The sequence below is a fragment of the Lissotriton vulgaris genome, chromosome 5, assembly GCF_964263255.1.
Source record: "Lissotriton vulgaris chromosome 5, aLisVul1.2, whole genome shotgun sequence".
NCBI lineage: Eukaryota > Metazoa > Chordata > Amphibia > Caudata > Salamandridae > Lissotriton > Lissotriton vulgaris.
Window position 1 is genome coordinate 689054674 of NC_141693.1, and position 25330 is coordinate 689080003.

Here is a 25330-nt window from a genome sequence, read left to right on the forward strand (position 1 = left end):
TCAATTGTCTGCAAAGTATTTATCAGTTCTCTGTTTCGATTCAATGCATACATACATTTGAAAAAGGAAGAGACGACACCAGAGTGCCACCCAAGGTGGGATCTAGGTATGGAGAAATGGTTAAAATTAGTGAATTTTCACAAGACAAATTGTTGGTTTCCCTTTGGTCTTAAAATTATAATGAGCAGCTGAACAGATTAAAGCATCAAAGTGTGGCTTGCTGTGACCATAGGGGAAAAGGTTTACCTATATACACCCACGTGTCAGAGTGGGACCTTTGGTGCTTGTAGAAATCTACATGTGGGTGTAAATCAGGAAAATGCCTCTGTCCAAACTGGAACATTGTGTTGCTGTCACATGCCCGAGAGATGGCCGTGAACACCCTACCAGAGTAATGTGCTTTCAAACCCGGCAAACAGTATTTGCGAATCAAGGAGAGTAGGTAATGAAAGACTGACAAACAAATTTTAAGATGATCCTAAACTTGGCCTATGTACTGTTGATGGCACATACAGTAAGTAAACTATCCCTAGATATAGTGAAGTCTGGTAGATGCTTGTGAATAGCAACTTACTGCATTTTTTATGCTGTGTTACAAGCATTTGTGTGGGAAACTGTCTACCTTTTGTATGATCACAAAGCACTTCACAAACGTTTAACTTCATGATTATCCTAATTCTAGGAGCCTCCAATTTTGACAGGCAAGGAACCACGCACTTTGATTCAGTTGGTGGGAAGGTTGCATTAGATACCAGGTTTGTAGGGCCCTTTATTCAGAGATATGCCAACTAGGGCACATTTAAATTGAAGAAAACCTATGTATGAGGATTACATGATGTTATCCACTTCACCAGTCTTACTTGGAGATGATGTTGTTTTCCTTCTCTATGATAACAAGTGCCACAACAAACACCAAGAAAATGGCATATTTGCTCTTCATGCGCAGGTTCCGCAGCAGATCGTGGAGGTCCATATTTAGGTTCTGTTCCTTGTCCATGGAGAGAGAGAGGGAGTGAGACCAAAGCTTTGGTAGGCTGGTTAGAGAAACCCCTCTCTCTCCCCTCCTCCTGGATCCGTTCGCTGCCTATCCAGCACCAATACACTCCCTGGAGATCACGAAGGCATTGTCCCGGTCTTGCTTCCTCCTCACCTACAAAGAGGGATAGAGAACTGAAAATTAGGGTTGGTGTAAGTAAAGAATGGATGAGTTGCATAGGCAGTCACTATTGATGAAATGACAAAGAAAAATATGTTGTGACCGGAGACTGAAAGGTTCAAGTAAAAACTAATACCAACAAGCCACCTACAGCAACGTAAAAGACATAAAATAAAAAGCACACTTAAAATATGGGTTATTAGCATTAAAAACCTTTGATCCATTCAGAGCAATTGCCACATGCTGGGACTATCTTAGGCATTCAAGACGTCTGCATATTGAGAATGTGAAATATTTTTATCTATCTCCTTTATTGTAGTGGAGGTTCCTCGAGGGAGTTCTGCGGGGCGGCGGGGCGGGGAAGGGGCAGGGTGGGGGGTAGTAAACTCCGGCATACGGCCGAACTGAGTTAAGTAAATAAATACAACAATTTACGTTGCTGCGTGCTGCATCACTGCAGCAAATAGGAAGTTGTGCAATTACACTTCACAGAGCTCAAAGCAGAAGGAGAATCTCTGCCAGTGGTGATTCCATTTCATCTGTTTGGCTCTCACACAGAAGGGCTACGATTCTTTGACCTCTCTATCATTTTAAATGATCCACCATAAAATGCAGTTGTGCTGGAGTGTAAAATGACAATTCATACTGTTTACTTGGGTGATAACAAACATATCTTATTTATAGGAGGTTATGGCAAAGTGTTTTCAGATTGGAATTCTTGCAGTCAGCAGATAGACTCAGGAGCATTGAACGGCAAGAGGAGTCCCTAAGATTTAAACCAGAGATACAATCTCAGAGGTAATTTTTTTAAACAGCTTAACCATCTTACTGGTTTGAAATTGCATATACATTGGGAAAAAAAAATGAAAGGAGAATTAAAAACCTAGGATTGAATCTATAAAACAAACTTTATTTAAAATAAAGGGACAGGGCTATAAGAAAGCTGCCACAGTTCCTAACCTTCTTTTATCTTACCAGAAACGATTAATTTCATTACAAACGCTCTCCAGGTGACTGACCAGACATAATGACAATTTCAGAACTCTTTAAAAAAACGTTTTTGAAAGGAGAGCCTATATGGGTGCACAATTATCGGCAGATGATATAATGCTGTGTGGCAACTATTCTATGCACAACATTGAGCAATTTGAATGCTTCTTTTTCGGAATCCTTAATAACTCCCTCTAAATCTGCATTTTTATGGAATGATTCATGCCTACCCTCAAGACATGCTCGTGCATCAAAGCATGTGTTTCATTTGTTATTTTAATTATAAACACTTCTCTGTTTTGAGATTTGTTTGATACCTCTCCAAAGTTGTCGAAATTGACCCACTGCATTAAAGAGCATACTATGGTAGTCGAATCTCTAGTGTTCCATGGCAAAAGTGAATGAGGATAGTCTGTCTGTTAAGAGCAGCAGCACATTTTTCAAGAGATCCAAACCCAATCCAAATCTAATAACCATTGCCGGTGTGATATTCCACTGTTGCGCACATGCATGATGACATATGTATGTGCATGCGTCAGAACGCATGTGTGTGCCAGCAGATTGATGTGGAAGCCATTTGCTATCATTAATTATTTAACAATTCAAGATGATGGTTCCATTTGGATCACTAAATAAATAAAAATACAGACGTTTTAGCACAAAAGCTCAAATAAAAAAATAAAAAAGAAGACAACAAGGTCGGGGGAAAACTGAGGAGCAAATGGGAGGAGTGGGTAGGGCGAGGAGGGAAAAATCATTGCACATGGGATACAGCAACACAGGGGGTGAGGGGGAATCACACAAGGAGAGAAGAACACAGAGCGGAGGAGGCAAGGGACAGACCACCATGAAATGCATGGAGCATGAAAGAAAAGCACACAAAGAGCTCGAAAAGAACACAAAGGTCCCAGCAAAAGCACAAATGGTTGAGAGCAACACAGCACAAGAGGGCAGTGAAGAAATACACACGAGAGAAACGCGAAGCATGGGGTAATGAGCATTTGGGCGAGGACGCGGGGAGAGGAGACAGATGGAAAACACAGACTCTTATGCAGTGCTTAACTGAAAAGAAAATAGTTCTCTAAAAGTGAGCAGTTGAAGGATAGGAATATAGTAGTAAGCCAGTCCGAGAGATGGTAAAGAAACTATGCTATATTGGACAGACAAACACAAGCTGAACAAGCTGAGACAGGAATGCAATTGAATAAGAAGCAAACATTTGAGAGGGACAATAAAGCCAACCAATGGTAAGCAATTGGTGGGATGTAAGCCCCTGTACACTCTCGGTAACCCACAATAGGTCTCTTGCAACCAGAGTGTGCTGTGTGGTAGGCATGACATAATTAGGAGTGGAATCCTGAGACCTCTACAGTATGCATGAATATAAACCTACCTCTGGTTACATCAACTGTTTGCAATCCTTATTCAAACATAAATCCTTTGCTTTCATAAAATCCAGGAGGTAATCCTGTCACACGTGACATCTAATCGGTCTAAAGCTTTTGGTACTGTAAGTGTGACATTTCAAGGATAAACAAACTGACAAGTTCTGCCTGGATGACATTTCAACAAGCTAAAAAGAGCTGCATTTCTGAAGTGGAGGAAGGCACCAGAAATATCCAGCATCCAACTAGTGAGTCTCTGTGTTTTGCTGAGGTCAAATAGCCAAAGTCTGACATATCCTGAAAACTATATATTGTCAGTAATAATATTGTTATATTACTTTTAGCGCCTGCTATATCTGGAGCTGATTATATCAGTGTCAATAGCAGCATTGCACACCAACGTCTCTTGACCTGGATTTTTGACATCTAATGTATTCCTGCTTCCACTACGGCCCTGAAGTTGAACTTTGAGTAAAATATGTCAGAAATGGTTGATCCTATATTAACATTATCAGCAGACAAGTATGACATATACTGAACTTATTCTGAAGTTTTAGGGAACAATCAGAGGAAATAGTTACTTCATAACTCTCCCTCTATCATAAGTGCAGCCGGCAACACCCGAGCAATTTTTATTGAAATTAATGTAGAGTTACTGGCACACCGTTCCCCAAATGTTGGTAATGGTGAACAAGAAAAACAAAAGGTCAATATCACAACAACCTGACATTTTATTCCTTCCTGAGCTACTACCAGCAGAATTACTTAGGAAGTACATTGGCTCTCCATTAAAACCAGTTTAGTGTTCAAATGTTCCTTTAAAACCACCACCTTTCTCTAGACCTACTGAAGAAGCTATCCGCCGACCCGACAGACCTCAAGAACTTCAGACCATTCTCCCTCCTCCCTTTTTCAGCCAAGGTCATCAAGAAGGCCATTAACGTCTAACTCTCAGCGTTCATCGAAGAGAACCACTTCCTGGACATCTCTCAGTCCAGCTTCTGAAGTAACCACATCACCGAGACTGCAATCCTCACCACCACCAATGACATTCACTCCCTCCTCGACCACGGCGAACCCGCAGCCCTCATCCTACTGGACTTCTTGGCCACCTGCAATACTGTCTAATCCCCCACCCTAACCACAAGACTCCCCGATGCAAGTATCCACGATAAGGCCCTGGACTAGATCCACTCTTTCCTTATCAGCCAAACACAGTGAGTCAGACTACCTCCGTTCTTCTCAGTACCTACAGAGATCAGCTGCGAAGTGCCCCAGGGCTCTTTCCTGAGGCCCACCCTCTTCAATGTCTACATGGCCACCTTGCAGCCATCATCCGAAACCACAGACTCAACACCATCTCCTAAGCCGACGACACCCAGCTGATTCCCTTCCTCACAAATGAACCCACAGCTGCCAGAAGCAACTTTCACAGTGGGTTGAAGGTCGTTGCCACCTGGATGAAAGATATCTGTCTCAAGCTCAACTCAGAAAAGACCGAAATACTCATCCTGAGACCCGTCCCCTCAGCCTGGGACGACTCATGGTAGCTCACTGCACTGGGAACGCCCTCCCATCCCCACAGACCATGCACGTAACCTCGGCTTCTTACTGGACTCCTCACTCACAATGAACTGCCAGATCAACGCTGTATCCTCATCCTACTTCCACGTGCTACACCTGCTTCGAAATACATTCAGATGAATCCCCTCAGAATCGAGAAAGATGGTCACCCACTCACTCATCACCAGCAGACTTGACTACGGCAACGCACTCTACCCTGGCGCCACCCAGAAACAGCTCAGGAAACTACAGAACGTTCAAAATGCCCCAGCCAGACTGGTCCTCGACATCCCCCGCCACAGCCACATTACTCAGCACCTCTGACAACTCCACTGATTCCCAGTCAATAAGAGAACCACCTTCAAGCTCCACACACATGAATACAAAGCTCTCCATGATGCAGGACCAGTATATCTGAACCACTTCCTCTCATTCCATGTTCCCGCCAGACAACTTCGCGCCACCCAACTTGCCCTGGCCACCATCCCATGGATTCACAAGACCAGAACCGGAGGAAGATCCTTCTCCTTCATTACCACCAAGACCTAGAACACCCTTCTCCTCCAACTCAGGCAATCCCCGTCACTTACCCACTTCAGGAAGGGTCTCAAGACCTGGCTCTTTGACTGAACCTCCAAGCCCAGATGAATCAGCAGTCCCCCCGCCCCAGCGCCTTGAGACCCTCACGGTTGAGTAGCCTCAATATACAAGCTCCTGACTGATTGATCGATGCCATTCGTGCAGGTACTATAACTTCTTTTATGACTCCCGAAATGCCATAAGCCAATCCTCTTTGTGTAATCTTTGCTAACTTTTATTACCTTTTCAGCAATGCATGGATTAGCCATTGTGTTTTGGGAAGTGTTGCAGAGGTGCTAAAAACAGTATTTTGTGATTTTCTTAATGAACTCTAATTGTGCATTAGTGTATTTCTCATTCCTTAAACAATGTAAACTTCTTCCGCAACCATAAATTGGCTCTTCTGCTTACTGCAGTGGTTTTGTTTTCTCCATGCAAACAGGAGGACATGGACAACTGACATCTGTATACGTACATAGATGGTGATACAAGTGCAAGTAATGGGAACAGTCATTATAACATTTACACTGGGAAAAGAACAATGGATATGCAGACGAACATGGTTACAGAAAAACAAAGAGACAAACTAAGACACTGATAAAATAGCAATGGGAAGTGCATGAGTAAAGGCAAGTGGTCATTGGGAGAGCTCACAATGTAAGGCTACTGGGATATGGACATGAAGCTACAATAATACTATTACACAGGAACACTATGATACGTACAGCCGAACAAGGAAACCTAGACAAGGGCAATGGTAATGGAAACCTGGGCATAGACACAGAGATTAACACACTGGAACAAGATCACTGGGACAAATATAATTCGATCAAGAACACAGGGGCGGATCCCCGCTAAGGCCGAGGAGCTTTGCCCCACTGCTCTTAGAACAGTGAAAAGGGAAAAATAAAATGATAATAACAGTGTTATTACCATTTTATTTTTTGTTGCTGTGGGGCTGGGTTAGGGCATGGCTGGTGGCTAGGGAGGAGGAGTGGCTTGTGCACACTAAGTGTGCATGACTGCTTGGCCGGCCGTCTGGGCCTGGCCAAAAAGTCATGCGCACTTTGGATGTTCCCCACCAGGCTGCAATAGACAGCCTAGTGGGGATTTTCCACAGTGCTCAGGCCAATCAGAACACTGCATTGTAGCATTGTGATTGGCTCAGGGGAGCCTATTTGCTCCCCTCTCCTTCTGGACTGAAGTCAGGACAAGAAGAGAAGCAGAGAGGATGAGGAGAGACAGTGGAATGGGAGTTTTGCACCCCCACAATCCTGCACCCCTGTTCCCTACCATCCGCCACTGCAAGAACACTCAGAAAAGGACTGGAAAGTAGACACTAAGACACAGGCTACAGTGCCATGGGAACAAGGCTTTGCAGCACATCACAGGGGACTCAAAAAGTGAGAATAGTAATGGAGGCACAGAAACAGGAACAATAGCATAAGTGTTATGGGGATTTGGAAAAAGCGCATGGTTCTGAAATAGGGACATGTGAACATGACAACAGGCATGGCTCGAGGGACACAGGGAAAGCAGCAGAGGTGCAACCATAAAGGGAGACAAGTACTGGAAAAGCACTACTAGGACATAGAGACTGGAATAAGGACATTGGATAATGATGGTGTGAATATACAGGCACGAAAACACAGACAAAGGTGCAATGGGACAAAGACTGTGGGACTAGGACAAAGAAGCAGGCAAGAGTTTCATCCAAGGTGAGCAACCCTGAGCTGTATGTAACTCCTGCCTGCCGCCAGACTTACTAATAGCTACAAGCAAAAACTTTGTGAACGTTACACTTATTTATGGTGTTAGCTACACACTCAATTACGTCAGCACTACTACACACATTACCCTTTTTTGCTGTCTGCAGCATATGTGTCTCTGCTTCTTCAGACAGACTAGCCAAGTACCTGACCCATGTATCTGAGAAGATTTTATTTTACTAGAACTACCACCAGCGAGTGGCTAATGTGTGCAAGCATGGGTAGATGTGGTTTAATATAGCCATTTTTTAAATCTTTTGGCTGTACTAATCATTGTCTTTTTTTTTAGCTTAACGATCTTTCATGCTTTTGGGTAAGTAGCAGGGCAGGTCCTTAATTCAGAGTAGTGCAATTCCTTTACTGCTATTCAACTCCCGGACCAATGTATTCGTGCTTATGAGTGTGCTCAGATGAGGAAACAACCTTTACAATGCAGTCATTACATCGCACTACCTTTACATAGCAGTCATTACATCGCAACCTCCTTTACATAGCATGTCATTATAACGCAGCCATTACATTACATAAACCTCAAACAGATTTCAATGTGTATTGAACCACTACAAAATTCACCAACCACACCTGCACAAATTCTACCCCAACTACAAAACTATGGCACCAGCAGTCTCACACAATACACAACTCTGTCCTATAGCACTAACATATCACCAACATAACACAAAGCCACATTATACATTAACTTAATGCATCCAGACACACACTCCCTGTTCAAACAAAATATCAGTTCTATCCTCTACTTGCTCCTAACAGATCCCCTATTATTAGGACAAAACCTATATTCAGTCTTCCATTTATTTTATTGATAATTGAATTTATTTAGAAAGATTTGTATAGTGCGAACATGACCCTAGATGGTATCAGAGCGCTTTACATGAAGAGAATACAAATTTGTCATAGGTCTGATTAAAATGAAAACATAAGTGTGAAAGCCAAAAACATATCATAAAATACAAATAGGATAAACAGTGGTTGGTCTGGTATATCACTAGTACTAGTACTAGCAAGGTCAGTGTACATAAGAGTTTGGTATATATACCCTTTTCAGTGTCACCGATATATTGGCTTAGGATGAGAACTTGGTCAGTAGATAAGATTTGGTTTCTCTTTTGAAGGTGGAGGTAGAGGGAATTAGGCGAAGGTCCGGTGGTAAAGAGTTCCATATCTTGGGTGCGATAACAGAGAATGCTCTGGCCCCAGTTTTCTTTTCGCGAGTTCGTTAGGATTTCAGAAACAAGATGAACGCACTTCGTGAGGATCTGCTGCCCCCCGATTTTTCTAGCTTTTGGGCCCGGTAACTGGGGGTGTTGAAATGTAACGCTGTGTGCATCATGCAAGCAATTTTCAGTTGGATTAATGCTTCGTATGGTAGCCAGTTTAAGGTTTTGAGGGCTGGTGAGATGTGCTCATTTCTTTTGGTTCCTAGGACAGGTCTTGCAGCGGCGTTGAGGGAGGCTCTTAGTGGGGCCAACTTTTATCTAGGTAGGCCACATAATGTGGCACTCCCATATTCCAGTCTGGGTAGTACTAGGGCTTGGACCGCTTGTTTTAGATCTTCATGAGGTAGGTAGGGTTTAGGTTTCAGCAGAATGCTAATTTGGTAGTTTGCTCCTTTGGTGGCTGCACTAATGTGATCCTGCATATTTAGGCGTTAGGTCTAATGTAATGCCTAAGGATCTGGAAGAGTCTATGATGTGGGACGAGCATTTGAGGGCTGTAAGTTGATTCAACCACAGATCAATCTTGGGGTTGTTATTCGGCGGAGAGATGAGAAGAAATTCAGTTTTATGAAGTGGGGCTAACAGTGAGCCAGAGGTGTGTATTTTGTAGAATGGAATTGAGGGACATAATGTCATCTGGAGAGATAATTTTGAGATATAGCGGAGTGTCATCCATGTACATATGGTAGTGGATGTTAGAAGATTTTAGGAGGTTTGCTAATGGTTCCAGGAATAGGTTAAAAAGAATGGGTGAGAGAGAGGATCCTTGGGGAACACAAGAGTTATTGTGTGGACCTTAGAGAGAGATTGATTCATTTTGACTCTTAAGGATATGTTTTGGAGGAATAAAGAGAACCATTGTAATACGACCCTTGATAAGCCCATTCTTTTTTCCAGTAGTTTCAGTAGATTGTCGTGTTTGACTGTGTCGAAGGTGGCAGATAAATCAAGCAATATTAGAAGGCATGATTCGTTCTGATCCAGCATTTTTAGTATGTCATCCACAATATGCGTAAGGGGAGATTCTGTGCTGTGATCTTGACGGAAGCTTGATTGGTGTTGATCGAGTAGTTGAAAGTTTTCTAAGTGATTGCAGAGTTGGTTCTATACACATTTTTTTAAGAGCTTTGCCAGTGTGGGGATGTTGGAGATGGGCCATGGGCCGGAAGTTGTTAGGATCAGAACTGTGGGGATGTTGGAGATGGGCCGGAAGTTGTTAGGGTCAGAACAGTCTGCCAAAGGTTTTTTTAAGATGGGTGTTACTTGACCGATTGTTAGGCAGTCTGGGATAGTGCCTTGACGTAGTGAGGCGTTTACAATCTCTGAACATAGTGGGAGAATACAGGTTTTGATCTCTTTCCATCACACCATCCACCAACACCTGCCTCCTCTTTTAACCAATTACACACAACCAAAGAAATCTTACATGCCAAACACCTTCAGGGCCAAAACCCCCACCACTGAAGGGGGACTGCAAGGAGCTGGAATAGTTTTAATAAAGTCCAATTTTTGGACTCGCTGGCCAACACAGTTCCCCCAGATAAACCATCTATTAACCGCAGTGAGGAAAATTTAATAGCTTGGCTATTGACAGCTAGCAACAAACATACACCTCTCAGGAAAATACTTTTAGGCTGACGTCATAAAGCACAGAAATCATTCTCCACTGACCTAAAGGCTCACAAACTAACCCTTCTGCAACATGAAAGGAGGTGGAGATGTAATTATCTTGCAGATGACAAGGCGTTTTACTTAGCCACACTGAAAGAGTATAAAAAACTATTTTGACCACAAATGCTGCTTATTTCTCATCTAAAATTTTAACCTCTAATAACAAGTCAAAATAATTTTCTATTGTTAATTAACTTTCTAATCCAGACAGAGTAACACCAAAAACCACGCCTTCTCAAACTGTATGCAATTCTTTGAACATCTTTTTTATTGATAAAATCACAGCAATTAAGGCTAGCATCCCTACCTGCCCAATCCCTGAGGCATACGTCACTATGCCTATACATTCTTCTTTCCGGAAATAAGCAACCAGGTATTCTGGGAATTGCTTTCAAAGTAAAATCAGGCTCTCCTAGGGACTCCTGTCCACCTCATATTTTAAGCAAAGTTTTTTCCGCTCTTCCCGGACAAGCCCTATCCCTTTTGAACAAGTCATTATCAGGGCTACATTTCGACACCTTCAAGGAAGCAGATTTTTTAAAACTATCGCCCGATTTCATTGCTCCCATACTTGGCCAAGGTATTGGAAGTTCACGTGGCTAGATGCCTTTCTGCCCCAAAATTGAAGACTACAGGTGGAGTCCCCCAAGGCTCCTCATTGTCCCCCATTTGTTCAATCTGTATCTCCCCCCTCTGATGCATGCATTGAAAGAGAGGAAAGCTTGTACCTTCAACTATGCGGACGACTTCCAAATGATATTTTCAATCAGTGACTCTCGCGAATCAGTACGTGATTTTCAATCCATAATGCTGTTTATCCGAAGCTGGATGAACAGCAATCATTTGAAGCTTAATCCAGATAAGACGGAACTGGTCCTAACAGGGTGATTATGCAACCCTTGGAGCCCACAATTTTGGCCTAAGGAATTGGGACAATCTCCCTCCCCGTCCGTGTCTGCAAAAAGTTTGGGGGTAACCATCAATTGTGAGCTCACAATGAGGACCCAAATTGGCTCAGTGACCTCAACTTGCTTCTACCAGTTGAGGAAAATAAGGAAAATCAGTAGATTTCTTACCCAGGAAGCCTTAATTCAGGTAGTTCTAGCTATGGTTATGTCTCATATAGACTATGCCAATTCTTTATTCTTTGGCATCCCTATTTATTTAGTGAAACAACTGCAGCTGGTACATAACCAGGCAGCAAGACTGATTTTTTAGCAACCGAGGTGGCAACATGTCACCCTCTCAAGAGGATGCTGCATTGGCTCCCTATTCCTCAGAGAAGCGCCTTCAAGGTATGCTGCCTTATTCTCAAATCATTGAACGTCAGGAGCACTAAATTTGTGGATAACCTTATCCAAAGGCACATTCCCTCACGTAACTTGTGTTCTGCTCAAAAGCATCTTCTATCTAACCTCTCCTTCAAATTAAAGCAAATGGGTGGTGCCAGATTTGCTCTACTAGCTCTCAGCTTCTGGAATTCTCTGCCCTGCGAAATTAGACCTAGCACAGACCTCTCGAGCTTTAGGAAGTCCTAAAGACCTGGCTGTTTCGACAAGCTTGAGAATAAGTCTCCGGAACCGGCACCTCTTAGAGCAGCGCCATGAAACCAATTTGGTGTATGTGCGCTATATAAGAACTTGTTAACATAACATAACATGACACCACTCCATCACACACATTACCTATTACAGTGATCAGATCAAACACTCATAACTTTTGTCCATCCCCTCTTACATATCACATACTCTTCTCCAAAACACATCACCAACCCTCTACTATTTAGATACCACTTACCAGCAGTACTGATCATATAAACCTTTCACGGAAAACCACTATATCTCTATCTCCTCTCAATACTCCACAAAAACAAACCACACAAATCTCAATATATATATATTATATTCCTCACACATATATTCACTTACTATGTAATTATGTACCTATATATTTATGATTTTAGCCCTATTGTACAAGGAAAAAAATACTCTCTCGAAAGCTTTACTCTGTCCTATCATCACCCTACACCTCTATCAATTTATCCTCAATCTTCACTCTATCTCATCCCAAACCTATTCTACTACAATGATCATCAAAAATAACTTTTTTCTAGACTCCTTCCTCTTTGCATAAGGTTGCACCAATGGCATATGGGTACCACCTATGACAAGCAGTTGGCCTTGGCACAATGTTAAGAGGTTATTAGAAGACTGGGGATTCAAATTTAACATATTGTAAACAAGTATGGACCTTATAAGTATTTAGCCAGAGCTATTGACTTTACCAATGTGTTTAAGCTATGTTGTAGATAGCTGCAGCCCATGCAGGTAAGAGCGGTGGGGCGGTGGTGCCGGGTGGAGGGAGATTTCAACAGACGACGAGAGAAAATGTATTATTTATTTAATTTTCCCTTGTCATCGCCCGTCGAAATCCCCCCGACCCCCCTGACCTCCCGGCACCAACGCTCATTTTGCACAGGCCATGGCTGGTTGTAGAATAGCGTGGCTTCTGTGCCACATGTTGAAATGTTATAATAAAAAAGTGTTATAAGAATTTTTGTTACCTTATATATACACCCAAGAAGACATTATGTACAACTGAACGACCCTATTAAAAAAATAATCAACATTAAAAAATTCTAGTTTTTTTGCAATGCTAGCAACTTGTTCCTGCCTGTTCTAATGCTTGTTTGTTGTAGCTATTTTTTTCGTTATGGGGGAGACAAACACCGGGAAGGGGGAGGTTGGGAAATAGTAGCTGAATTAAAACAGAAGCAGTGGATGGAGAACAGGGAAAAATCTACAGATTCCAGATTCCAAGGGCAGACTGATGTGGTTCTGAGTGATGCTGAGGTGGTGCTGTGGTGGTAGTGTGCTGGTATGCTGGTGCAGAGGTGATGCTTAGATGATGCTGAATAATACTCTGGCGGTGCTGAGTGATGTTGAGGTGGTGGTGTGGTGGTGTGCTGGTGCGGAAGTGATGCTGAGTGATACTGTGATGGCTCAGGTGGTGTTGAGCTGGTTCTCAGGTGGTGCTGAGTAATGCTAAGTTGGTGCTGTACTGAGCTGATGCTACACTGATGCTGAGGCGGTGCTGACTGATGGTGAAGTGGTGCTGCATTGGTGCTGAATTGATTCTGAGGTGGGCTGAACTGGTGCTGAGGATGGGCTGTGCTGGTGGTGACGCACTGATGCAGAGGTGGTGCTATGCTGATGCTGAGATGGTGCTGTGCTGATGTTGTGGTGGTGCTGCACTGGTGGTGACGCACTGATGCAGAGGTGGTGCTATGCTGATGCTGAGATGGTGCTGTGCTGATGCTGAGGTGGTGCTATGGTGGTGCTCAGGTGATACTGAGGTGGTGTGGAGCAAAGCTGAGTGACGTTGAGGTGGTGCTGGGTCATGCTGAGAGGGTGGTGCTGCACTGTGGCTCAGGTGGTGCTGAGGGATGCTGAGTTGGTTTGTACTGAGATGATTTAGAACTGATGCTGAGGTGGTGCTGCACTGATGCTGAAGTGGTGCTGTTTTAATGCTAAATTGCTGCTGAGGTGGGACTGCGCTGGTGCTGAGAAATAGAAAGGCAGGATAAAATAATCATATCCCAGGCAAAAGGAAGGCAAAGCAATGGACAAAAAAGCATTAGAAAAGCCAATAGGTCTTGATTTGCTAATGCTTTCTGCCCGCTGCTATTGGCTTTGATATGGAGCGATCAACCATGAGAAAAGTTTAGAAAGTAATTAGACAATATTGCTTTCTATACTTACAAGTTGGGCTCCATGTTGTATCATGCAACATGACGACATAATGTGGAGGCTCTTTAAAATGTGTAGAAAACATAGTTTCTATATTCTCAATATGGCTGCCACTTTAGATACTTTCTAATTGGCTGGTTGGCACAACTGTTTTTGCTAAATCTTGCCCGTTACAAGAGCATGCCACATTGGCAAAGCCAATTGCATGGGAAACATGGAGCAGGTGGAACCATATTACATAAAAAGTTGTACATGGCGCTGAAGTTCAGGGAGCAAACAGAAGAGCATGAGGCGCAATGAAAGCCACCTGCTAAATAGAAATTGTGGTGAGCAAGGAGGGGAGGGAAGCCCCAAAGGACACGTTGAAAAAACAAAGCTGAGCGGATGGGGGAAGCAATGGTGGGAGAGCAACAACGAGAGTGTGGGGTGGGTGATGAGCGAGTAGAGGACAGATCAGAAGTAGGGAAGGAGCAAGAAAACACATGTACTCTCGTAGAGCGTTAAAAGCAATAAAAATAAAAGTTCCCTGAATGTAAGCTGTGGTAGCTTGCAAATCGTCCAGTCATTCTGATGGTAAAGAAGATATTCTCTATGGGTTGGAACCCCCACAAAGAGGATGGAAAGCCAGTGAATAAAAGTCCAGCAAATTAGATTGAAGCAAGCCAACCACTTATATGTAATGTGTTAACACAAAGCCCATTATAAGTATTGGTATCTTCCACAGCAGGCCTATCGACAACAGACAGCTATCTACATACGAGACCTAAAAAGGAAGAAATGAAACCAAAAAGGGCAAATAAGGGACTAAAGGAAATATTTTTAAGCAGGCACATAACTGCCTTTTATAAATGAGAAGAACATCAGTGCAAGCAATAAACCTAAATGTTTCACATCTGTGATCTTAACCAAAATTCGATCTTCAGTTTTTCTACATACGATATTATTAACATTGTTTGCACTTTTTAGATGTACATGTGAGGCACCCATTTTCGGATGCATACATATATTTTCCAAAAGAAATAGATGAGTAGTCCAGAGTAATACTTACACTTGCAGCAGTGAGAAGTGCAACATTAAGGAACTTAAAATAATTTGTCCCCGATAAGCAGAGCAAAATACAATAAAAAGCCTGTGCATCAATGTTTTACTCATTCCTCACTCATTGATCTTCAACACATGTATGTGCTGGCAGAGATGTGACTCTCACATTTAACTAAACTCAGCATACTGCCAGTAAAGGATTCAAGTCCAAAAGGCATTTCCCTCCTACAATAGAGGAAACGTGGCACATCTGTGGAAAGGAAGAACATCAGGAAACATCTGGGACGCGGTCCAAGCGTTTGCAATCAACATCAAAAAGGAGGAAATACGTCTATTGGAAACAAAGACGTAGAATTTGACATGAGAAAGGACCTCCATAGGCCTATTTGTCTTGGCCATGTTTCGGTCTTCCCTAACATTTTGATCTTGAATGACCTTACCTCCTGCTGTCCCTAGATTCTGTCAGAGAGCTACTAGGTGGTCTCCACATGCAACAAAATGTATGCTACCCATGTGCAAGAAGGCTGGGTCAGTGTGACAGGGCTGAGCTTAAAACATTGTTACAACCAAACTCCAACGTCTTTACATTCTAACTAATCCAACTGTTAAAGCAACTTTACAGTACTCTCCCCCACCCCAATTTCTACCCTAAGAGAACCCACCTTTGGCCTGTTAACTCCAACCATTTAAGTTTGTGTTAACTTTTGGGGGAAATACTATTCTCCCACATTTTTCGACACTTCGTTTTTTTCAGCTCAAGTCTCCCCTACCTGGTACCTTGCTGTGCTTGCTTCCAGGAGCCTCATGGCCCACCTCACAATACAATAGCCTTCTTTCCAACTGCTCAATCGATATGTTAGCAAAACTCCATTCCTGGCAGAAGCATCACATAACCTGTATTTGTAAAGCGCACATTGACCCACAAAGGGGAAGGCGCAGAATAACAGATGTTTATTGTTACCCCACTCAATGGTACTCATTTTATCGACCTCAGAAAGGATGAAAGGCTGAGTGGACCCGCCGGGAGTTGCACCTGTGACCATGAGGTCGAACACAGGCCCAAGGTTCTCCATACATCAAACCCCAGAGAGTGCCTTAAATGGCTGAATGTGGTGCAGTCTATCGTGAGAGCAGAATCATGACACTACCTCTGCTATTTAGTTGTGAGTTTACTCCTGCACCATATTGAGGCTGGGCGGTTTCACCCCAGGCTGCATTCTCTGTCTGAAATTGAAGTGAGCGTGCAGCCAGTTGTAAGCCACTCCCTGACTTTTATAGAAAGGAAGGCAGCAAAACCACACACATGCCCTTTGGTAACAGCAGTCCGCTATTTCAGCACCACTGTGGTCACTGCCCACCACAAGAAAACGGTTTGAAGAATCTGCCTAAAGTACAGTCATTTCCAAGAATTCCGTAACTGCTAGTCACCCCACAACTGTTCAACAACTTTACAACTTAGCTCCGCTCACCTAATGCTCAGAAACGACCCTTTCTTCTCATCTGTTCTAGAGCTTATCACTTTCGTCCACTTATACCGCCTTCAACATGTTGCACATTTTGCTTAAATCACCACTTCAAACCGTTTTACACCCTTTACTTCTTCTCACCAGTTTTAACCATTTACACATCTCCTACCAACCCTTCCAAAGCAAAATGCCCCCTTCTCTCGCAAAGGGCGTAGATGCCTCCTATAATTATCTAATGTGTTATAAATTAACATATTTGTATTGATTAATTTTCTCTCAAAACATTTTGAATGTGTGTATGATCTTTTGCTTTTCTCGCCATGTCCAATCCTTGCACTCTTCTTCCCACCTCTTTCACTCCTAAAATTCGTACCAATCTTCCCCTTTTCATCCCTTAAGCCCTCTCTGCTTACCTTCCCTCACCCCTTCCAACATTGATCTTCTCCTTTGTTCCTAAAAACTCCTCTAAACGCTTGTCAAAGTCCTTTTCTCTGCCTGTCAAAAATTAGTTTGGCCTGTACCTTCCCACTTTATGCTGTCAATATTTATCATTCACTTCTCATCGCTCATAACCTTTTCAACAATATGCTTGACTCTTCTAGTCTCCTCCTCATCTTCTAACCTTTGGCAAAGATTATTTTCTATATCACAAATTCCAGTATTTATTTCACCTTTGCCTCCTCCCATTCTGTCTAATGCTTGTCCCCCCTTTCCATTTTCTCACGTCTTCGAATGCTCTAGCCTACTTTTCTTTTTTATTTCCTACAATGCCTAGCACTTGCAAAGCTTCCAATTATTATGCCTCTTTTTAATTTCTGCTTAAACTTTAAAAATATGGAGCTCTTATTCCTTCTCTCCCACTGCTTTCAGTGCTCTCAGACACATATGCATATCTATAGCGTTCATTCTTAAATACATTGCCTACTGTCGTTGTATTTGCAAGCAGGTTTTAAACATGAGGAATTACGAAGTGACTCCTGTTTCAGATAAATCTAGAATCGCTTTTAGCCGTTTCTTGTGCCTGTCCTTTGTCTGCATAGGAAAGGCAAACTGAATTGGTCAAAAGCGATAACAGCTTAAATCAAAAGACTGTCAAAATCGAAAAAGCCTAACTGGAGCTTGAAATATAAAAAAAAATATGAAAGACGAAAAGTGAGAGGCAGGTGTTGACCAGTTTATTTTCCAGTTTTATTTTTTAGAGTTTTCTTCTCCACACACATCCTTTCTCTTTTTGCTTAGGTTTTATTAGATTTAATTCCTTTTCCATGTATTAACTTTTCTTTTTCGCTGGTTTTTTAGTTTCCTCTTTTTACTTTATTTTTCTATTGTTTTAGTCTCCCATATTCCTTTTAAATGTGTCTGCTCACTTGCTGTTTTATTCTCTGTATGCCTTTTCACTTTCCTTTTTTGACTTGTTATGCTTAGTTCTATTTGCCCAGTTACCTTATTCTTTCTTATGTTGTCTCAGTGATTATTGGTTAGTTTAATTTTCTTCTTTGATTTTTTTTTACCTTCTCCACTTTCTTAGACTTTTTTTTATTCCTGCCTTTGTTTTTTATGTTCTCTCTGTGTGGTGGTGTTATTGCACTTCTACCATTACTTTATCAATTGTCTTGGAATTATTCAATTTTTTTTACCAATTCACTTTGATCTCTCTCTGTTGTGTCTCACCGTTGTCTCTTAAATTCTGTTTTATGTTCTATTATCATTCTTAAATGTCTTTAATAATTTACTTTATTTTATCTATCTGCTGTATTCCCTCTTTCTTTTCTTCTGTTTATTGCCCTCCTTTTATATAATTCCCAAAATACATTACATCCAATATAGGTCTCTGCTACATTGTGTGCTGTCCACTCTACTGAAAGATTGCGATTTGTTTCACAATCCCAACTGCAGCTAAAAAATACTCTGATGTCAATCTCGCCATTTTTAGCAGGAATTATGCATTTTTACATCCAGTATTTTGACATAACTTTCACTGGTAAATTCATTTTTTACAAGCCTGATGAAAAAGTCTAACTACCCCATATTCTCAATATAATACCAATATAAAGGTCCAACTTGCACATGTGTTAAAAGGTTATTTGCACCTGGATGTGCTTTTTATGATCTGTGACCGTATAGTACCGATTTCATTTATCTATTTCCACAAAATATTTTTTTCATGATTTTTAGTGGCTTAAAAACCCAGATCTGTTAAATGTGAATGTAGTGAAAATGGAATATTTTAAACCTTTTTTCAAGATATGTCAGACATGTGACTTTGTTTTTGCAAATGGCTTACTGCCTCCTTTGAGGAGATGGTAAAAAATTATTTTTTGCGATTGGGTAGCAAAATATTAATATATAGCAATTCAATTAGGTGTTTGGAAGGGACACCCTAAACACGCTCTTCCAAATACGGAATCTGAACTGCCTGGGCCGTAAAATCAAATGCAATTCAGTAGCTTGTTATGGAACCGAATTTGTGGTTTGTAGGTAGGATTAGGGATTTTTGCATCGCGTAAGGCCCAATTCTGCAAAAGGAGATGTTTGTGACCACAACCTGGCTTCCTACATCGTTAGATATTTAGAAACTGAATAAAGGAATCAAAAGGGACCAGGCACCATGAAAGTAAGAAATGCATAGCATTCAAGCATGTTTATAACTAAACGTCCACAGCAGGATCTAACAATGTAACGGTTGTGGTTAAAATGTCATTCATCTGCAAATGTAAGAAGCGCTGACAAAGACAAGCATTTTGACCCTCTGTAGGGAAATAATCTGTTACCAAGCATTACTAGATCGCAACACAGATATAGTATGGGCTGGCACAATGCAAACCCCCCTAACAAACAGAGCATGTGGCGAAAGAAGCTTCCCTCACATACACAAAGCAGCTACAAGCTGATGATGTGAGCATTAGCTATATTACTAATATATTTAACAGAAAATCTAACTTACTGACTAATGTATTCACCAGATTCTGGTAAAACAATCCCAGGACAACCCACTAAAGGTACAGATATGTGAGTGCTATTAAATGCAACTACCACTATTATTATTAATAATAAACTTTACAATAGAGCATAAAGAATAATTTTAAGTAGCAAGCATACCTTAGTGCTAGATGCAGAATATAAAGTGTTGCACAGTTCATCAGTTCTGCCAAACTGCCCAACACGAAACAGAATGACAAAAGCACACTTTTTCGACCTGTTGTCGTGATCTTTGTTCGCCTTCACCCCGCATGCCTTAGAACCAGCCAGACGCCGGGAAGCAACAGACCCCGTTATAAAGTAGAACTTATTAAATTGTTTAGTGAGAGATTCTTGACCACTTATGTTTGCTCTATTTTGGCTCTCTATTTTCAGATTTTGAAATCCAATATGGGCATTACGAGAGCAGCGAGTGGTTTCCGATGCCCAGTAAACTGTAGTTGTGGAAGGCCACTCAGGAGCGACGCCCTACCCGCCCATGGCCATGCGCTATTCGAGATCTCGGAAACAAAATAAAAACACACACATTTTTACTGGCTCTTCAATGAGGGTTTCATCAGCCGCCTACCTTCTGGTCATGTCATGTTGATTCTTTGCACAAAATGTATATACCTCCCTCAAGCCCCTTTACAGCGTAAAAACAAGGTTGACTTGAACAGGGAAGGAGCCGCAAACAGGAAGGAGAAAACAATGAAAGTCAGAGAAGGGAAATGCGAGAGGGAAGAAGGAAATCATACTTAATGTCATGGTGGATGCTTGCTAGCGTGTAACCAGACACAAGAAAGCTCCGACAAGTTAAGCAGGAGCAAAAAGTGACAAGAAATGTTGTGAAAGGGAAATAAGAGGTAGGGAGATAAGTAAGAAAGAGGTATACTTCGATCTTTATAACATATGCCCAACCAGAAAGAACCCATGATCTCCACACAGACATCACTGGCTTGCAAAGCATGCAGATGAAAGTATGCTGATGGCAGACACACAGAGTGATCAGACCAAGCACTCAACAAAGAGGCAAAGAGCATAGCAGGAGGTAGAGAATACCAGAGGTAGGTAGGATGAAGCATGGTGGCAGAAACATACAAGGAAACAGCTTAAACAGAGAGATTGTACAAAGCATTCAGCGTGCTTGGAGGGAGGTAAGATCATGATGGCTGCATGAATGCTAGGAAGTAGACCCTACCGAGAAGCTGGAAGAGGAATGCTGGCAGCTAGCATACTGGAAGCTTAAGCAAAGCATGGTGACAACACGCATTTCAGGAAGTACAGCATATGGGGAGTTAGAGCAAAGTATGCTGAGAGCAAACGCACTGGAAGGTGGGGAACGCATGCCAAAACTGAGAATATCAAATAGGAGAGTGTACTGACTGGTAGGTAGGAAAAAACGTGCTCCTAGAAAGCATCCTTAGCGGTGGGGAGAAAATGGCGAAAACAAGGTTACCACTAGGGAGGCACAACATTGACCAGGTAAGTCCATATCGCACGTATAATAAGGGAGGGTGGATATATAAAGTAGTTCCATATTCAACTATACTAATTCACCACTAATCCTATATTGGGTTCCAGAGAAGCGTGCTACTCGCCAATAAAGAGTCTCAACATCGCCTCAGGGTTACAAGTGCTATATAAATGCAAACCTTTTTCTTTTTCTTCCCCTCCCCAACCCTTCTCAATCCAAATAACTGACTAACATATCCACCACTAAAATTACTCTGATGTTTCACCATACTAATTCAATACTAATCCTGATGGGTTCCAGAGTAGCGTGCTACTTGCGCTTCAAAACCCCATCAGGGGTAGCAAGCACTATATAAATACAAACCTCTTTCCCTCTTCTCTACTGCCACCTACCCTTCTCTACCCAAATAACGGAATAACATTTCCACTACTGAAATTACTTCATATTTATACTATACTAATTTTCAACAATAATCCTTAAAGGGTTCCAGCGTGGCGTGCTACTCGCCAGAAAAGTGCCTCAACACCCATCAGGGTTAACAAGTGCTATATGAATACAAACCTTTCTTCCCCTTTTATCTCTCCGCTACCCTTATCATTCCAAATAACTGACTAATATCCACCACTGAAATTACTTCATATTTCACCATATTAATTCACCACTAATCCTTTATGGGCTTCCTGAATAGTGTGCGTCAACAAACGCTATATAAATACAAACATTTTTCCTCCTATATCCTACTGCTATCATTCCAAATCCAAATAACTGATTAACCTATCCACCACTTAAAATGTACTTGCATGTTTTACTATACTAATTCAAAACTAATCCTCTATGGGTCCCGGAGTAGCGTGCTGCTCACTGAAAAAGCGCTTCGACGCCTCGTCAGGGGTAGTAAGCGGTATATAAGTGCAATTACAATACAATACAGTCTCATGATGTTTCCTATGACTGAGATTCAGAAGAACTCTTGAACTTGTAACAACAGGTTTCATTTGGTGTCACTAATGAAAAGTTGGAAAAATTAAAAGGGAATTTTTTAAATAGTATTTTATTGATGTATTTAATCTCTTTTTTAACAATTAAGATTTTTTACAGATGGCGAGCCGAGGAAATGAAGTAATTCGCCCTTGATCAACAAATGTGGTGCCTTAAAGAATCTGCTTTTACAATTCAGGTTCCACATTCAGCAACTTAGTGAGCAAGTCTAAACACCTTGTCGGTAGTAACAAAAATGCCCTTACTGATTGGTTAGTCATCTCTGCTACCCCTAATTTCCACGAAACTGACACCATCACGGGTGCATTGCCATTAAACTTCCCACATGTCCCAAACAAGTGAATGTATTTTTGTGTTGAATTGAGCTTCTTCTTCACTTCTCGAGATCAGTCAGAAGCTGAAAATCTGGCTCTTTGACTGACTGCACCAGGAGACAGCTGTCTGTCCACCTACTAAGCGCCTGGATACCCTCAAGTGTGATTAGCGTGCTATACAAGTACTCATAAAATAACATAAATGCAATAACACATCCAGAAATGTATACATTATGATAACATGTTTGAGATAAAGTTCTTTTCAGGGACTGCCTGAAATATAAAAAAAAAGAAAGTAAACCATCAATGATAGCCAAACAGTGCTGTCTTGTACCATTTTATCCCTTGCTGTGTCCCAAAACAGAAGTTCCCACCATTGCAGTTCTTAAAATTTAGCAGCATGTTATGCTGAACATACACACACTTGCAAAAGTGGAACATTTCAAAATGCAATCATGCTTGAAGCAGTGACGTCATTTCGGATGTGTAGTACTTTCGGAACAATTGAATCTCTGGTTGTGATGCTCGTAGAGGCCTCAATTATTTCACACTATATAGCCCACATATCACTGTGTTTTAAAGCTGACTAATCCTAGTAGGTCGGACAAAAATATTTACAACAAGGGGTGGTGAGGGACAGAGTCTCTGAATTAAGCAGAAAGCTCTCACCCAGTCAAGAGATCAGGGCTAGATCCAACACCGTTTTTTAGCTCACTGCACCATCCCAGTTTCAGAACCTGGCTGTATGCAAATTAGTCTGTTCCTGTCCCAGTGCATGATGGGAACAGGGCAAACCAAACTACAGAAGCCAATTCTTACACTGGGAAGGAAACAAGCTCCCGGGGACCGGTTTCTGGCATTACAGCCGTCTTCGGCCCGGTTTGCTTGAATCCTGATGGTGCAATGAGCAAGGGTCTCACATCTGAGAATACCCTTCCACGCTTAGGGTGGACAAAAATATTTACAACAAGGGGTGGTGAGGGACAGAGTCTCTGAATTAAGCAGAAAGCTCTCACCCAGTCAAGAGATCAGGGCTAGATCCAACACCGTTTTTTAGCTCACTGCACCATCCCAGTTTCAGAACCTGGCTGTATGCAAATTAGTCTGTTCCTGTCCCAGTGCATGATGGGAACAGGGCAAACCAAACTACAGAAGCCAATTCTTACACTGGGAAGGAAACAAGCTCCCGGGGACCGGTTTCTGGCATTACAGCCGTCTTCGGCCCGGTTTGCTTGAATCCTGATGGTGCAATGAGCAAGGGTCTCACATCTGAGAATACCCTTCCACGCTTAGGGTGGACAAAAATATTTACAACAAGGGGTGGTGAGGGACAGAGTCTCTGAATTAAGCAGAAAGCTCTCACCCAGTCAAGAGATCAGGGCTAGATCCAACACCGTTTTTTAGCTCACTGCACCATCCCAGTTTCAGAACCTGGCTGTATGCAAATTAGTCTGTTCCTGTCCCAGTGCATGATGGGAACAGGGCAAACCAAACTACAGAAGCCAATTCTTACACTGGGAAGGAAACAAGCTCCCGGGGACCGGTTTCTGGCATTACAGCCGTCTTCGGCCCGGTTTGCTTGAATCCTGATGGTGCAATGAGCAAGGGTCTCACATCTGAGAATACCCTTCCACGCTTAGGGTGGACAAAAATATTTACAACAAGGGGTGGTGAGGGACAGAGTCTCTGAATTAAGCAGAAAGCTCTCACCCACTCAAGAGATCAGGGCTAGATCCAACACCGTTTTTTAGCTCACTGCACCATCCCAGTTTCAGAACCTGGCTGTATGCAAATTAGTCTGTTCCTGTCCCAGTGCATGATGGGAACAGGGCAAACCAAGCTACAGAAGCCAATTCTTACACTGGGAAGGAAACAAGCTCCCGGGGACCGGTTTCTGGCATTACAGCCGTCTTCGGCCCGGTTTGCTTGAATCCTGATGGTGCAATGAGCAAGGGTCTCACATCTGAGAATACCCTTCCACGCTTAGGGTGGACAAAAATATTTACAACAAGGGGTGGTGAGGGACAGAGTCTCTGATCTTTGGACTGGGTAAGAGTGGTCTGTTTAACTCAGACACTCTGTTCATCACCACCCCCTTTTCTAAATAATCCTAGTAGGTCAGCTGGTCCAACCACCATACACAATTGCGGAAGTCAAAACGACTAGTTAAAAAGATGGGATATTTAAAAAAAGAAGAGCCCAATCAAACGTACAAAATATATTGTATACGATTTCTCCTGCGTCTTAAAACAGAAAATAAAGGAAAAAAATCGAGAAAAAAGATGTGTAAGCCAATATTTGACCTTCAAAGGGGAAAACAAATCCAGTTAACTCCATTCCTTATTCCGTAAGTGGCAAAAATATTCACAAAATCAAGTTGCTTTGATTTACCCACTGGAAAATCGCATTGACGCTCGACCTATATGTTAGCATCCTTACAAAGGCGATCAGGCTGAAAGAATAGTCAAGCAGTACAGCCCACCAGTAGAAGGTCTAAGGACTCACATGGCGATGCTAGTATTCCCTATGAGATGCCCTCTTCGTGAATGCACACCCTTCAAATCATCTCCACTTGAAAAGGCACTGATTCTTGTGCAAAGAAGAGGAAAACAGAGAACAACCACGTGTACCCACGACATTTTAACCAGAACATCATCTACAGCAAATCAACCCATGACTTACTGCACTTTAGTAACTGAAATAAAATAGGGAAGCAACTTATATTCTAGCACGTACTTCAATTTTCGCCTCCTTAAAACAATTATTAAGATTTGGGTTCTACAAATTATCAATTTTTAAGGGTTATAGTCTATAGTTATCAACCTTTGATGGTTAACGAAGAAATTGTTGCACATTTTGTTGTTTTCATTAAATTTGCTTGCAACGGCTTGTTTTTGGTACTGGTCTTGGGTTTTGAATCCTGGACAGTTCTGTAACTTCCTTCAGCCTTGCTTTCTGCCTTATGTCGGCAGATG

General features: G+C 42.0%; 1 protein-coding gene across 5 annotated transcripts in view; it reads right to left on the reverse strand.

Annotated features, from left to right (window-relative positions):
* Nucleotides 1-25330, reverse strand: part of CHST3 (carbohydrate sulfotransferase 3) — a 277639-nt gene that overhangs the window by 14230 nt on the left and 238079 nt on the right. For all 5 annotated transcript variants that reach the window (XM_086922124.1, XM_086922123.1, XM_086922121.1 and 2 more), the window contains one exon: nt 861-1150. In XM_086922124.1, coding sequence (XP_086778250.1) covers nt 861-997 — 137 coding nt within the window. In that variant the 5' untranslated portion in view covers nt 998-1150. The remainder of the gene's footprint in view (nt 1-860; nt 1151-25330) is intronic.